This window comes from Tachypleus tridentatus, chromosome 8 (assembly GCF_004210375.1).
Source record: "Tachypleus tridentatus isolate NWPU-2018 chromosome 8, ASM421037v1, whole genome shotgun sequence".
NCBI classification, from domain to species: domain Eukaryota; kingdom Metazoa; phylum Arthropoda; class Merostomata; order Xiphosura; family Limulidae; genus Tachypleus; species Tachypleus tridentatus.
The window spans coordinates 105,574,637-105,589,963 of NC_134832.1; the positions used below are offsets into that span (position 1 = coordinate 105,574,637).

Here is a 15,327-nt window from a genome sequence, read left to right on the forward strand (position 1 = left end):
AGAAGGAGAAAAGAAATATACAAATAAATCGAATGTTTAATAAAGATATCAATGGCGTACCTAAAACTAAGGCCACCGCTGGTACAGCGGTAAGTGTACAGATTTACAGTACTAAAGTAATGAATTGGTTTCAGTGAACTCACCAAATAACCCTATCTGACTTTGCTATAAGAAAATATAAAAACTAAAAAAAAAAAAAAAAACAAGCTAAAATTAAAAGACATCGTAAAATAATTCATAAAAGATGAATAAAAACCAAAAAAAGATTTTAACGAATTTTGGAAGGTTTTAATTGTGGACAAATCAAGTTAAGTTACTTAAATATTATATCCTAAAATTTATTTCTTGAGTTGGAATATAATAACGTACTAGTGGATTTCATGATATGCATATTGTAATCACACCGTAGTTCTTGGGTGAAACCACAACTAATAATAAAATAGTTCCATGAGTACGTGTACCAACATGCTGTGTTGGAGGTGACCTAAAGAAAAAACATTTCTATTCAATAGTGACGTCAGCACAGTTGCGGAAAGTCTCTTGTGGGCCACATCCTACTCGTTGCGTGCCATCTATACAGGTTCCCCAGTTATTTCCTATAAGAATTTAATATAACATGTTTGGTTTTAGTTTGTCCTAAATTTCGTGCAAAGCTACTAGAGGGCTATCTGCGCTAGCCGTCACTAATTTATAAGTGTAAGACTAGAGGGAAGGCAGCTAGTTATCACCACCCACCGCCAACTTTTAGGCCATTCTTTTACCAATGAATAGTGGGATTGATCGTCACATTATAAAGTCCCCACAACTGAATGGGCAAGCATGTTTGGTGTGACGAGGATTCGAACCCACGACTCTAAGATTACGAGTCGAACGCCTCAACCACCTGGCCATGCCGGGCCCGTCTGTAGTTGATACAGTCAAATTGCAGTTTACGAAGTTTAGGTTGCATTGGCCATAGTATTATACAATTACCTGTAGTGGAATTAGCGTAGATAGCTCATTATGTAGCTTTACATTAAGAAAACGGAAACATAATTCAAAGAACTTCAGAATTGTCAATAAATCGTACTGTAATACCAAGTACATTTTCATTTACAAAACTAATGTTATGCATACATGTTTTGTTAATTTATTTTTATCCAGGAATAACAATGGACCACAATAGAATTAAATAAAGTAAGTTGCTTTATATTAGAGATAATTAACAAAGAAGATACAGTTGCCGTGATTAAAAAGTACGTATATTTTTCAAAACTTGTTTTGGAAACTCTTGTAAAATCAAACTTAAGTATTTTTAAGGAAAATTATAACGTTTACCACCTACCAGCAGTGTAAGTCCATTGGAATACGCAATGTGAACAGTAAAGTACTCGTGGAAGTCGTAGATGTATATGAAATGTATCTGGCTTTGGATGAGGTACCTTGTACTTGTAGCCTGATCCGTCCGCCAGGAGAAGAGGATAGCGATCTAGACATTGTTGAGTAGCGGCTTTTTTTGGATTATTATTTGGGCATATTTTAAATTCGAAGAATCCCAAATGGTTTGCAGTTAACTGCACTTTAACTGTGATTATCTGTTATTAAAAATATACATACATTAACATAACAGACTATTAGATAGAACTTGAATCTATTAATTTAAATCTCTCACACTCTTTGAAATTGTAAAGACTGATTTAATTAAAAACAACGATATTTTCAAGTGTGTCCACTTTTGTTTCAACACAAAGTGTTTTTGTGTTTACGTAAAAAGCGACAACCTTGCATTGTTCTGACGGTACAAAAATCTTCAAAGATGGAAATATATATAAATCCCCTCCTCCGCCTTTGACAGAATAGTTCTTATAAAGGAACATTCCAAGAGTTAAGCTTCACTGACTGACTACCTGAATAGAAGCTCGTGTGTACCTCCAAAACATTCGTGTTACAAAAGAGAAAGTTTGGGGAACTTGAACCCTCCCTAGTCATTTTTTGTAATGTGGACAAAAATGTACACACTAGGAATATTCGTGTTTACTTAACTGATCGTATCTTTAACTTGAACTTGTTCAAAACATTGAGAATCAGTTATGTTGCTTCTCCATATTGTAAAATATTTTTTCAATTAATAATTGATTGAATTCGGTTTTTAGTTTATTCCTAATGTTTGTTTTATGTAAAGCTATTGTTAAGTTTAATGTTGACCTTATTAGTGACTCGTCAAAGGAGTAATCATACTCATGGTATACATTTACGTGTGTATGTGAAAGTAACTAGTATAATGTAAACCTGTTTCGTTATATTTATGGAGTTCCCTTTCTAAAGTAGTTTTGAAACAAGTTCAGTTGTAGTGAGAAAATTTAGAATTGTTTAGAGAGATTACTAATTATGTTAATAAACCTTGTGACGTGAAACTGGGGATATTTCTGAGTAGTGCATTAAGTTAAACTTCACTACTTGACATGCTCTCATTACGCATGATGCTTCTGACTCTGATTGGATCTTATTAAGGAATGAGCAACCAGTAGGAGTCTAGCTGATTGTATATTGTTTCTCAAGTAGTTATCAAACTTTAAATTAGTTATAACTGTATCTAAGATTATAAAATTTTGAAAACTTACGTCTTCATGATTAGAATAAGTTCTTATAGTGTTGATCATAGGTATGCGAACTTCAGAATGGTTAATCAGTTTTACCCAAGTTTTGTCTCTTTTTATTTGACCGACGTGATCCAAATTTAGGTACTGCTCGGTTTAGGAAATGAATACGTTCTTGGAGAACGTAATGAGAGACGTAAACACGTAAGTCGAAAACTCTGTAACTATTGTTTTAAAGGTTAAACAAAATAGAGAATGCGTTCCTGACTCAAACCTTTGGCCACACAAATGTAACATTTTCTTTCACTATACTGTTACCATTAACACAAATAAAAACTTGAATAAAAAACATTTTCATTAATAAAATACAAAACGTGGTGTACTGTACTCGCCAAGTAGTTGTTGCTCAGTTGTCGAGGTGGCAGGAGGAAAGAGAGGATACGATGGTTACTTACGGTCTTTTGAGGGTAAAGTTTTCTTACGAACTTTAGGTAGCCCTCAGTGGCACAGTGGTAGGTCTGCGAACTTACACACTAAAAACCGGGTTTCAATACCCGTGGTGGACAGAGCACAGATTGCCAATTTTGTAGTTTTGTGCTTAATTCTAAATAATTGCTTGATTGATTGATTTAGTGTTTTATGCCACAAAGCAACAAGGCTATCTGCGCCAAACGTCCGGTAAAAAGGTAAACATAAATTAAATGTAGTAAAATACAGAAAAAGAAATGAAGGTAAAACAAAACATCATTGAAAAACAGAAAAAAGCATAAAACTAATGTTGACACCTAGTCTACAATGTTAAGAGAGAAAGCAGAGTAAGAGAAGTTGTAAAGTACTTACTCTAGCAAAATGGTAATGAGCATAACCCCCCAGGAAGACTAACAGGTAAGTTCAAGAACCACCGTCAGTCACCTGAAGTTAGCCTTTCCAGTCCTGGTTCCGGGTTATGTGTCATAACAGCCATTAACAAAAGGTAAAATAATAAAAGTTTTAAAAGACATATAGCAAAATCGTAAGAATGATTAGCCAAATGTCCGGTAAAAAGGTAAAAGTAAAATAAATGTAGTAAAATTCGTAAAAGGAAACAAAGGTAAAAACAAAACAGCAATTGAAAACAAAAAATGGCATAAAACCAATGTTGACATCCAGTCTACAAAGCTGTAAAGGACTTCCTGTAGCAGAATGGTAATGATCATAACCCTCCAGGAAGACGAACAGGTAAGTACAAGAACCACCGTCAGTCACCTGAAGTTTGTCTTTCCAGTCCTTGTTCATGGTTATGTGTCATTATGGCCAGTACCAAAAGGCAAAGTAATAAAACTGTTAAAAGATGTGCGGCAAAATTGTAATAACAACTTGCCAGGACGACTAACGGGTAGTTCAAACAGATAGTTCAAACAGCAGCGTTAGTCACCTGAAGTTGGCCTTTCCAGTCCTGGTGTCGAGTTATTTAATGTCCTGGCCATTTTACAATTTCAAATTGAACTAGAGAGATTGAGACTCTGAAAAGGGAACCACAATTAAAAAGGTGTAATGAATAAATATCCAACACTTAAATGAGATTAAAAAGATTAATGATCATTAAAAAACTAAAACCTTTATCAAGGTGGACAGTGTCACCATCGCCAATAACACTGTCCAATGTTACAAATAAAAAAAACATGTTTAAAATAGTGCCGTCGTTGAGAATCATAACGATGGCAAGAAAGTAAAATATGGCTAATAGTGATTTGAGTGTTACACAAACTACACACTGGTGCATCAGTTCCAGATAAAAGAAAACGATGAGTTAAAAAACTGTGACCAATGCGTAGTCATGTTAGAATAACTACCTCCTTCCGAACCTTACGGAAGCTAGACGGCCAAATACGGTTTTATTTGAAAAAGCTTGTTGTCGCGTTGCTCACTCCAAGTGGACTGCCAGCTGGCACGGAGCCGAGCCTTGAATACAGGACCATAGTCCATGTACGGAATAGGCACAGTGGTGATAGTGCCGGAGCAGATAGATTTAGCTGCCGTGTCTGCAAGCTCGTTCCCGCGAATACTAACATGGCCTGGTATCCAGAAAAACTGGATAGAAGTAGATGTTAATGAGAAATGGGCCAGTCGGTTTTGAATATCAGCGAGAACAGGGTGTGAGCCAACGTGAAGTGATTCCAGGGCCAGTAGAGAACTAAGCGAGTCAGTACAGATAGTGCAGTTGAAGTACTGCTCAGCTTCAATATGATCCAGGGCAAGAGATATGGCATACAGTTCAGCAGTGAACACAGAAGCTGTAGAGGGGATTCTGCGCGCAACCACCGAACCGCAGCAAACCATAGCAGAGCCCACTGAATGACCTGATTTGAAACCATCTGTATAAATGGGAACGGAATGATTGTTTGAAAGATGTTCATTAAATAAATGACGGTACTTCCAATCTGGAGTATCTGCCCGTTTCAGATGACTGAAAGAAGGGTTACAGTTGGGGGCTGTAATAAGCCATGGTAGGATGGGCTAACCAGTGGATTCTGCAATGTTATCCAAGGACAGGCCCAATTCATCCAATTGTGCCTGGATGCGAAGGCCAAAAGGAGCAATGGCAGATCGTCTGTTCTGAAAAAGTATGGCCCACTGAGGAAGGAAAACACATCCCCAGGTGGGATGCTTTAGTAAGGAACGAAGTTTCGAAGAATACAGTAAAGACAGTTGTGAATGGCGAAGGTGCAGAGAAGGTCCATAAGATTCTACGTATAAGCTTTAAACTGGAGAGGTGCGGAAAGCCCCAGTGCAGAGTCGAAATCCTTGATGATGAATGGGGTCCAGCATCCTTATGGCCGAGGGTCTGGCAGAGCCATAGACCATTGATCCATAGTCGAGTTTTGATCGATATATCTTTAACATAGAACATCGATCCGCTTCCCAAGTGGCAGTAGAGAGGACACGGAGGATGTTCAGTGCTCTTGTGCATATGATCCGTAGCTGCTTTAAGTGTGGTATAAAGGTTAGCTTTCGGGACCACTGGCAGCGAAACTTCACCGATACGGAGTTCAGGATCAGGGTGAATACCCCGTTGGCGGCAAAAGTGCATGCAAACGGTTTTAGAGAGAGAAAAATTAAAGCCGTTTGCTGTGGTCCACTTCAGTACTCGATTGAGGGCAGTTTTAGTTGCCGCTCAATATATCTCACGTTCGATGACTGACACGAGATATGAAAGTCGTCGACACAGAGCCCATTCGCAACAGTAAGAGGGAGTTGTTCAGTGATGGCATTTATTTTTATACTGAAAAGTGTGACACTCAAAATACAGCCTTGAGGAACTCCAAGTTCCTGTAGAAGAGAACGGGAAATTGTCAAACCCACACGAACTTGAAATCCCCTGTCCATTAAAAATGTTTTTAATACAAATGGGCAAATGGCCATGTAACCCATATAGATATAGATATATATGGAGGTCTCGCAAAGCGCCATACCTCCATGTTGTGTCATAAGCCTTCTCAATGTCAAAGAATATTGATACAAGATGTTGTCGTTTGAGAAAGGCTTCTCTGATTGATGTTTCAAGTCGAATCGGGTGGTACATGGTGGAGTGCTGTTGTCGGAACCCACACTGGGTGAGCGAGAGGAGGTTGTGTGATTCGAGGAATCAAACAAGACGAGAATTAACCATCCTCTCTAAGGTCTTACAGAGACAGCTCGTCAAAGCTATTGGACGGTAATTTGAATGAATCTTGGGATCTTTCCCAGGCTTAGAGAAAGGTAAGATAATAGCCTGGTGCCAGGCATCAAGAAAAACATTCTCCTGCCAGATCCGGTTAAAGACAATTAGAAAAATATCAAGAGAAGCAGGAGAAAGATAGCATAGCATGTCATAGTGTACATCATCAGGTCCAACAGATGTATTGCCAGACCGATGAAAGGCCATCTTCAGTTCCACCAGTGAAAAGGGACAATTATAGTTAAAGAGACAGTCAGCTCGAAAAAAAGAGGTGAACGCTCTGCCCGAGTCTTGATAGCCAAGAAGGTGAAGAAACAAGCAGAAGTGCTAGATACCTGGCAAAAGCTTTCACCTGGAGTATCGGCAATGCTACAGACATCAGCTACCTCTTGGTCATCAGAGAGTAAGATCGAGAGGGGGACAGAATTGTAGTGCTCACTTACCTTTCGAATCCTGTCCCATATGATCTTGGAACTGGTGGTAGAAGATATGCTAGTTGTGAACTTAATCCAAGATTACTTCTGGCTTTGACGTCTTACCCACCTAGCATGTGCACGGGCCCGTTGGAAAGCGATACGGTTCGAAAGTGTGGGATATCTATGGAAGGTATCCCAGGCCCGTTTTTGAGCCTTCCGTGCCAATTGACAAGCAAGATTCCACCACGAACGAGGATATCGTGGAAAACTTGTCGAGGTTTTAGGAGTACACTGAGCAGCTGCTTGTATAATACAGTCAGTTACCGTTGCCACACAGTCGTCTATTGATGGCTGATTCACGAAGGCAGGATCAAGTTCAGCGAGAGCAGTGAAAGTGGACCAGTCTGCCTGATCCAGCGTCTACCGAGACACGCGGGTAAATTGGCATCGACCACGGCCAGTCTCTCTCAAAAGTATAGGAAAATTATCACTGCCTAGTGGATAATTGTCAACCCTCCATGAAAAATGGGAGAATAATGAAGGGGAGCAAACCGAGAGATTAATAGCAGTAAAGGACTGACTAGGTGCATGAAAATAAGTGGAAGAACCAGTATTGAAAAGAGAAAGATTGTGATCAGAGAGCATACGCTCTACAGAGTGACCCCTCCTATCAATAACAGCACTTCCCCAGAGGGGATGATGTCCATTAAAGTCCCCCAGGATTAGAAAGGGAGACAGCAACTGTTCAACGAAAGCATCAAGGTCTGATTGATCATATGTCTCTCCAGGGGTGAGGGAGAGAGAACAAACAGTGATGTTATGACCCAAGGAAACACGGATGGCTACGGCCTCCAAGGGTGCCACCCCTCCATGTACTCGTCTATCACACAACCTGTCATTTCTGTACAGAGAAAGCTGCCAAATGGTGACTGTGTCAGCAGAAATGTTTCTGGTAAGGAAAGACATACAGGATGGTAGGAAGCAATCAGTGTTTTGATATCATCCAGATTAGAACGGAAACCTTGACAGTTCCATTGTATCAAGGGAGCCATTTTAATGGCAGTTAGGCGAAGTGGCTGGAGAACCTTTCTGTTTACGACCACGTCTTTTTTCCTTACTATCCTTAGTCGGAGACGATCTATCGACCTCCATGGATCCTGCCCTGGATCGATTGGGCAGGTCTATGTTATTGGAAGGGGATTCCAGTGACTGAGGACGCGAACGAATGACTGTTTTGCATCTTGGGGTGGGAGAAAAAGATGTATCAGAAGAAATGTCTGTATTTGAAACCGAAGGATGTAGATCTTGAGGTTTGTTGGAATGTATGGGAGGAACAGAGATGGGTGTGGAAGTCGATTCATCAACCTTTTTAACAACGGAGGTTCATTTGTTTTGAAAACGATTCTCTTGGAGGCACAGAGAGATCTGTCTGCACTCCCACTGTAGTTGTGGAACGAAGTGCAGCAGCATCTGTCCGAGATGGAGTGGCGGACAGCAATTTCCGTGCCTCAGGATAACTAATGTTATGAGTTGTTTTCAAACACTGCACCTCTTTTTCCTCTAACCATTTTGGGCAAGAACGAAAGTAGAAAGGATGAGAACCATTGCAGTTGACAGAATGTGGGTCCGTGTTACACTCATAGGCATCGTGGTCCTTGCCACTGCAACGAGCACATGTCAGGGAACCACGACATGATGTCATTGAGTGGCCGAACCTCTGACATTGGAAACATTGGAGAGGGTTTGGAATGTACGGCCGTACCCTTGCAAATTAGATAACCTGCCATGATGGTGGCAGGTGCACGTGGTGATGTAAATGCCAAAACGAAGTTATTTGTCGGCAGTGTAACTCCATCTCTGCGAGTGTAGATGCGCCTCACTGCAGAAACTCCTTGAGTGGAGAGACCAGCGAGAATCTCTGACTCGGGGACGTTCTTTAAATCCCTCTCAACAATAACTCCTCGTGATGAATTCAAGGTAGCATGAGGGGTAACCTCAATAGGTATATGCCCAATTGCCTTTGAATTCAAGAGGAGTTCACTGTGTTGGGTTGTGGATGTTTCAACCAATATGTCTCCAGATCGAAGCTTCTTTACTGACTTTGAAGAGCCAGCCAGACCCTCTAGTCCCTTCTGAATAAAAAATGGGACATTTGCCCTAAAGGCTTTTCTGAAAGAGAATGTAATATAAGAAAATGAGGTACGTGTGTTACAGATGTTGAAAATTGCTGTTCAGAATCTTCAAGACGTGTTCGTTTACCTTTGGACTGTTTTTCACTATTTTATTTAATTTTTTGAAGGAGGATCCATAGAAAAAACAGGAATATTTCGGTGCTAACTGACCCCACCCACCATAGAGCCCTATGAGGGGACGCACTATTATGACAAACAAGGACATTGCAGCAACGCCAGGGTGTCGTGAGCACTATACCCAAACACCAGCATCAGACACAATGTCCACAACACCCGTTGAGAACTTCCAACACTGGTACTTGGTTGACTCTAGTCAAAGTGGACCAGTCGATTGAACCAAGGAAGGTCACCCAAAGCCCGCCCGTCTACAGGAATTCAAGGCCAAAGTGGTGTGTTAGGGTTGGACTCCTCAACCACCAGGATCCTCTCCTCCCCTTTACGGGTTGCCACGCATGGCAAACACGTGGGTGGATGTTCAGATCCCAGAGGAAGTAACCAGAAAAAACAGAACATTCTCTGGGAGGTCCCCTCACACCGTACAGGAATCCACACCGAGGGGAATTCTAAACAAGCAAACAAACCTTTAGGTAATATTTCAATATGGTGAAAAAATGCAAACGCAAATCGAAAAACATGCGCATAAAAGTTAATTATGTTATAGCAAAAAAACGTAAATTAAACTTTCGTAAATCAACGGTTATCTGTATGACAATAATATTATTGTCAATGGTACTTTTTAAATCTCCCGTATCTTTGTCATACATTGACTGCCCCAAGTAGCACAGCGGTATGTATACGGGTTTACAACGTTAGAATCTGGGTTTCGATACCTGTGTCTGTCAGAGGACAGATAGTTCATTGTGTTTTTTTGTGCTTAATTACAAACACACATACACTGACTGCTATATTACTATTGTTTGTTTGCTTTTTTTGGAATTTCGCACAAAGCTACTCGAGGGCTATCTGTGCTAGCCGTCCCTAATTTAGCAGTGTAAGACTAGAGGGAAGGCAGCTAGTCATCACCACCCACCGCCAACTCTTGGGCTACTCTTTTACCAACGAAAAGTGGAATTGACCGTCACATTATAACGCTCCCACGGCTGGGAGGGTGAGCATGTTTGGCGCGACTCGGGCGCGAACCCGCGACCCTCAGATTAAGAAGCGCACGCCTTAACGCGCTAGGCCATGCCAGGCCCGCTATATTACTAAGACATTGTTAATCTCTTTTTCTCTCTTGCGTTGAATATTTTGTGAGAAATATTGGGATAGGTTAAGAATATAAGAAGCACCAGGATCACTAGAAGTATTCCTTGGGGATTTCAAGGATCAGGTGTGCGAGCCTCTTTCTTTAATGTTTGGCAGGTCGTTACTCGTTAGGCGGGCATCAGAAGCCTAAAGACTTGCTAATGTTACACTTTTTTTTAATGGAAAGATTAGAATTGTCCAAGGAAAATAAGCCAATCAGCATTACTTCTGTAGTGGGAAACACTCTGGATTATGATAAAAGAAACTTTGTAAAATTATTTTGTGATATATATATATATATATATATAATTATAATAAAAGAAAGCCAACAGGGATTCACTAAAGGACAGTTGGGTGAGAGGAAACAAAAGTTCACCATTAATAAATTGGCCTCTTATTACTAGTAATGTATATATGAAATCAGTGTTTAGGCTTTTATTTTCCTTATTTACGTTATTGTTATTGATAGGAGCATAATTAGTGAATTGTTTAAGTTTTATTTGCTGATGATACCAAAAAATTTGGGTATTTCTAGGTGTATTAAAAAAAATTTGAATTATTGTAGAACGACTTGAATCAAATAATTGGGAAATGGTCCTTAAATACAATAAGTGCAAAATAATGCTTCCTAGTTATTACAACTTAGGTCACACGTTTAAGATAAATGGGAACCCACTTAATATCTTGACTAAAGAAAAATGACAGGCAAGTCAATCAAGCAATCGAAACAACGATATGTTGATACTAATAAGCTGATATAATTTTAGGGTGTATTTATATCCATACTAATTACAATACAAAAAGGTATCATATGTTTGTGCAAATTATTAATTTCATTTCATTTGGATTGCTGCGAACAGTTTTGTTATTATTTGGGAAAATATATTATTTTATTGAAAAAGGTTCAGAGGGTGGAAAATTATCTCACAGTGAGAGAATGGTTAACTTTTAACTTATATTATTGGGACAAAAAGAAGGTGAGAGGTGATCTCACAGAAGTTTATAAGACTATCTAGAAAACCAATAGGACAAAAGCCTTTGATTTATTGTGCTGTGTTATAAAGATAATAGTACTACAAGTTTAAGATTTGGAAAAGATAGGTTAAGCTCTGTAACCTGAAGATGACCTAGGAAGGTCGAAACGTTGTTCTCTCCTTCTCAATAAGTGATAATACCCGCACCAGCCGTTCTGAGATACGTACGATATTTTGTTGTTTCTTTAAACATAATACTGACTGGAAATGTTTGGAAACATTTATGTGGTATTGGAAGAACTTATTTTAATTCAGAAAAATAATGAAGTATCATGTTTTGTAACTTTTCGGGTGAGCATTTTTCCAGCAGACCACACACTACAGTAAGAGCCAATTATGTAACGCTTCAACATCTACTCTATTACATATATATATATATATATATATACCTGTAATCTGTGTAGGTTGATGTCTAATTTATAGAAGAATATCATACACATGTATAAAAAGAAAGATATAGTTCTAAAAATAGAAGTTATAAAGCCACTTGTTAGGGATGTTGTTAGAGTAGGGTCAGAGCAAAGCGAGAAAAAAAAAAGGAAATAGCTAAGACGAACAATAAAACTTGTCAAATTCACTCTCTGATATGAGAAACAGTGAGAAGCTATAAGACGGTTAACAAATACGTAGTATCACTCGCATCACGGCCTTATATAGAACAGTTTTCATTATACCTCACATCGTCTCGCACATTTGGTGAACTAAATGAAATAATCTGAAACCCTTTTGCTAAAATCTCCATCACAGAAGCTTTAACTGACTGTAGGACATTTATTTTGGAAATAGAATATCCAGAACAATAAAACAACAAATCTCAAAACTGATTGTTATAACTTCTAACATCAAATCATGATAAGAAACATGAAACCCAGGCATAATGTTCGTAAGAAAGAGCATACTTATTGCTAACACTATGTATGAGCTGAGATTAATAATACATAATGCAGAATTTACAAAGTTAAAATGTAATAACACACGTGTTATAGATCAAATCAGTCTTAGCAAAAGGCAAGCGTTTCGATGAAACGTTATGAAAACTAAACATGGACGCTTTACAGTAAGCATTCTTTGTAAAAAGGAATATATACAGAATGATCACTCATTCAAAGGCAATACCTAAAATAAAGTTACAGTAGGCTACTCTTAATTACCAAATATTTCCTGTGATGTACAACAATTTTTCATCTTTTGATAAATTACATTAGTTCGATGCTAGCTGTGTATGACATTTTAATAGAAAAAATACCTGAACATTGAAGACAATTCTAGCTTATCATAGATTAGTTTAGTTAGTGTTTTCTTAATTTGTGCTCTGCGCATATTTTAACAATATTCTGCACAAGTCATTTTATATAACACACGTAAAATTTATAAAAAAACATGTTCTGAATTTTGATGTTTAGAGTTCTACTAGAACTATAATTTTGGAAAGATTGAGATAACGCGTTTTAATACAGAACAAAGAGAAAATATCTCAGTTTCTTAACGTTTCGGGTATGCACTTTTATTAGTAAATTGTGCAGTGCAATTAATAAGTAGTTCAGTAGTCGTACACTGTAATAATTGCTTTGTGATTGTACACTGTAATACTAAGTCAGTGGTCGTACACTGTAAAATTGCTTGATAATAATGCACTGTAATAGTAGCTCAGTAATATATAACTTCAAAAATTATAAAAGACCATATTTAAAATGTTGAGAAAACGTAAAAGGTTATTTAGTTCTCAAGAACAATATGGATTTTGCTCTAAACTGAGCTTGGCCAAATGACCAGATGGTTAGAGTGTTACCCTCAAAATCAAAGAGATCAGTATTCAGGATGTAATGCCACTAAACACAAACACACCTGCATTTTCACCTATGGGTACATTATTCAATTCAAAGCACTATACAAATCCAATGTGATGGTGGGTACCGCTTGGTCACAGCCTCATCTCGGGTCAAAATCATTTGCGACCGTATTTAAATATTAGAGCATCTTTGACCAGACAGTTTAGACCGCTTGTACAATTTGAAAAAAAAAATTCAATTCCATTCTCTTATCTTTCAAGTGAGCCCATATAATATACGTGTTTTCCACGTTCAATTCCACTTAGTACAGAAAAAAAGATTTTTATTTGTTAAAGCTGGTGGTGTAACTATGTTTGAAAAGGTTCTAGGGAAAAAATGTTCCTCCCCATTAAAACTTTTCTCCATCTCAGAATATTTTCCTCTCAGTTCCAATATTCAAAATTTAAAACTGTAATTTTCTACCCATTTCTACGTCATTGTTGGAACAATTTCTTGATATATTTCATATGTTTCTTATATTACCAATCGTTAAAGAACAACTCACATTTTAATACAACAAATCTATTACAATTAATTGACGACGCTTTTGAGTGACATACATTATTTCATGATTTCGCGTTTGACCGATGTTTTTGATATGAATTAATGTTACAGCTACACATGTATTAAATATTAAATTGTTGTAACTGATTAAGCTGTTGCTCATAGGTATTCAAATACGACCACAAAATTTAATTCACCTACTTCTGTAGTATCTAGGCTCAGAAGATGTTTTATTTCTCCATTTATTCAGTAAACGTTTAGTTCAATGAAAATATTTTTAATGTTTGTCCATGTAAACATGTATAGCTTTACCATTAAAACAACAGTCAAGGAAATAGCTAATTTCTTCTCTCTATTTACTTATCGTTCTGTAAAGCTGAATATAATATGTAAAATCAAAACAGTCTTTTCATTGGCATGTAAGATGACGCCTTAAGGATACTGCCAAGATTGGTACCTGTTGTATGCGTCATGGGAAGAACAGAATTGTTTATCTGTGTTAATAATGCTATGTTTTCTTAGGCTGGTACGGAGTTTAGAATTTTACTGACTTCAGATAGATCTTATTGAGGGCTTTCAGTCTCCAACATTATTGTTCTGTGTTTATAATGGTGTATTTTATCAAACTAAGACAGATTCTAGCTTTATACTGACTTCAAACAGAGTTATTTGAGAAATTTCGGTCTTCAGTAAAGGCAGGTCAGTAGTTCACACTCGTAAATGTGACTGTCTTGCGTCTTAAATAGAAATAAATTTCGCATTACTTTACATTGTGTTCAATATTTTTTCTTTCACAACTCAGCTGAATTCAAAGAATTTTGACTAACTCCTACAAAGTATTTTCTGTTGAACATTCTGCTAAATCTTTGATTCAACCCAATAAATCTGGAAGGGAAACAGTACATGTTCCTATTATATTCTAAACCTTTACTGTGTTAAATGGCTTCAAACTTGAGAAAAGGTCATTTTTTTAGTACAAGAATTTACAAGGAAAAGTTAGGTATTAAGGGTAAGCAATTGATTTAGATGGTGGTCAGGTTTTGAAGAAGTTCTGTCCTATATCTGTGTTAAATCAGTGTTATACAGGTCTAAAAATTCTTTTTCATTCGTCTGCGCAATATGGAAACAAACCATCAAATCCTGGTGCATCTAGAATGGCTGATCGAGTTATTTCCCTAAGGTTCAAACTCAGTGTGCAAAATGCACAAATGATTGAAGGTCATCGTGATAATGAGTGGTCTATTGATAAAGGGAATTCTTTGCACAACTTGTAGGCATTTATTGACCAAAGTAACTCAACCCTGGTTTTAGTAGGTATTTTCTGAGGCATGCCAAAATAGACTGGTGATTTATAAGGCAGTTACAAATCTTTCTATAATGGTAGGTGTACTACTAAGGTGACCATGGATCACAAAAATCTAGGATCATGCAGAGTTGATAGTTAAGCTGCGCTTAGTAACTTGCCTTTCTAAGACACTTGAGCAGGACCTAATGCTTATTCAAATATAGAAACGTTTGATTATGCACACTATAACATACTCTCGATATTTAAGATGTCTCAGCTTGGCATTAACTGAGAATCTATGAGATAAAGTTTAAGCTGCAACATATAGGCCCCAACGATCAAATATAAAAAAATATTTCCACTGATGTATAAGAGTGAGTTAAATGAGACCTGAATGATTTTGTTAACCTTTCAAGTAGGTCATTGCTTGAAATGATTGAACTCAGAAACAGGCAGTTCAACCTTTGATCTTGATTTTGGTGTGTTCAGTCCTTGATTATATCCAGTATATGAGTGAAGAACAACATATTGACTGGTGTGCACTTGAAG

The 15,327-nt window shown here is 37.7% G+C and overlaps 1 protein-coding gene across 1 annotated transcript in view; it reads right to left on the reverse strand.

The window, feature by feature from the left end:
• Nucleotides 1–501: 501 nt before the first annotated feature.
• LOC143223977 (uncharacterized) overlaps nucleotides 502–15,327 on the reverse strand; it is a 36,715-nt gene continuing 21,889 nt past the window's right edge. The window contains exons 6-7 of the mRNA XM_076452445.1: nucleotides 1,325–1,574; nucleotides 502–596 (exon numbers count right to left, since the gene is read on the reverse strand). Of these exons, the coding sequence (XP_076308560.1) occupies nucleotides 502–596; nucleotides 1,325–1,574 (345 nt within the window). The remainder of the gene's footprint in view (nucleotides 597–1,324; nucleotides 1,575–15,327) is intronic.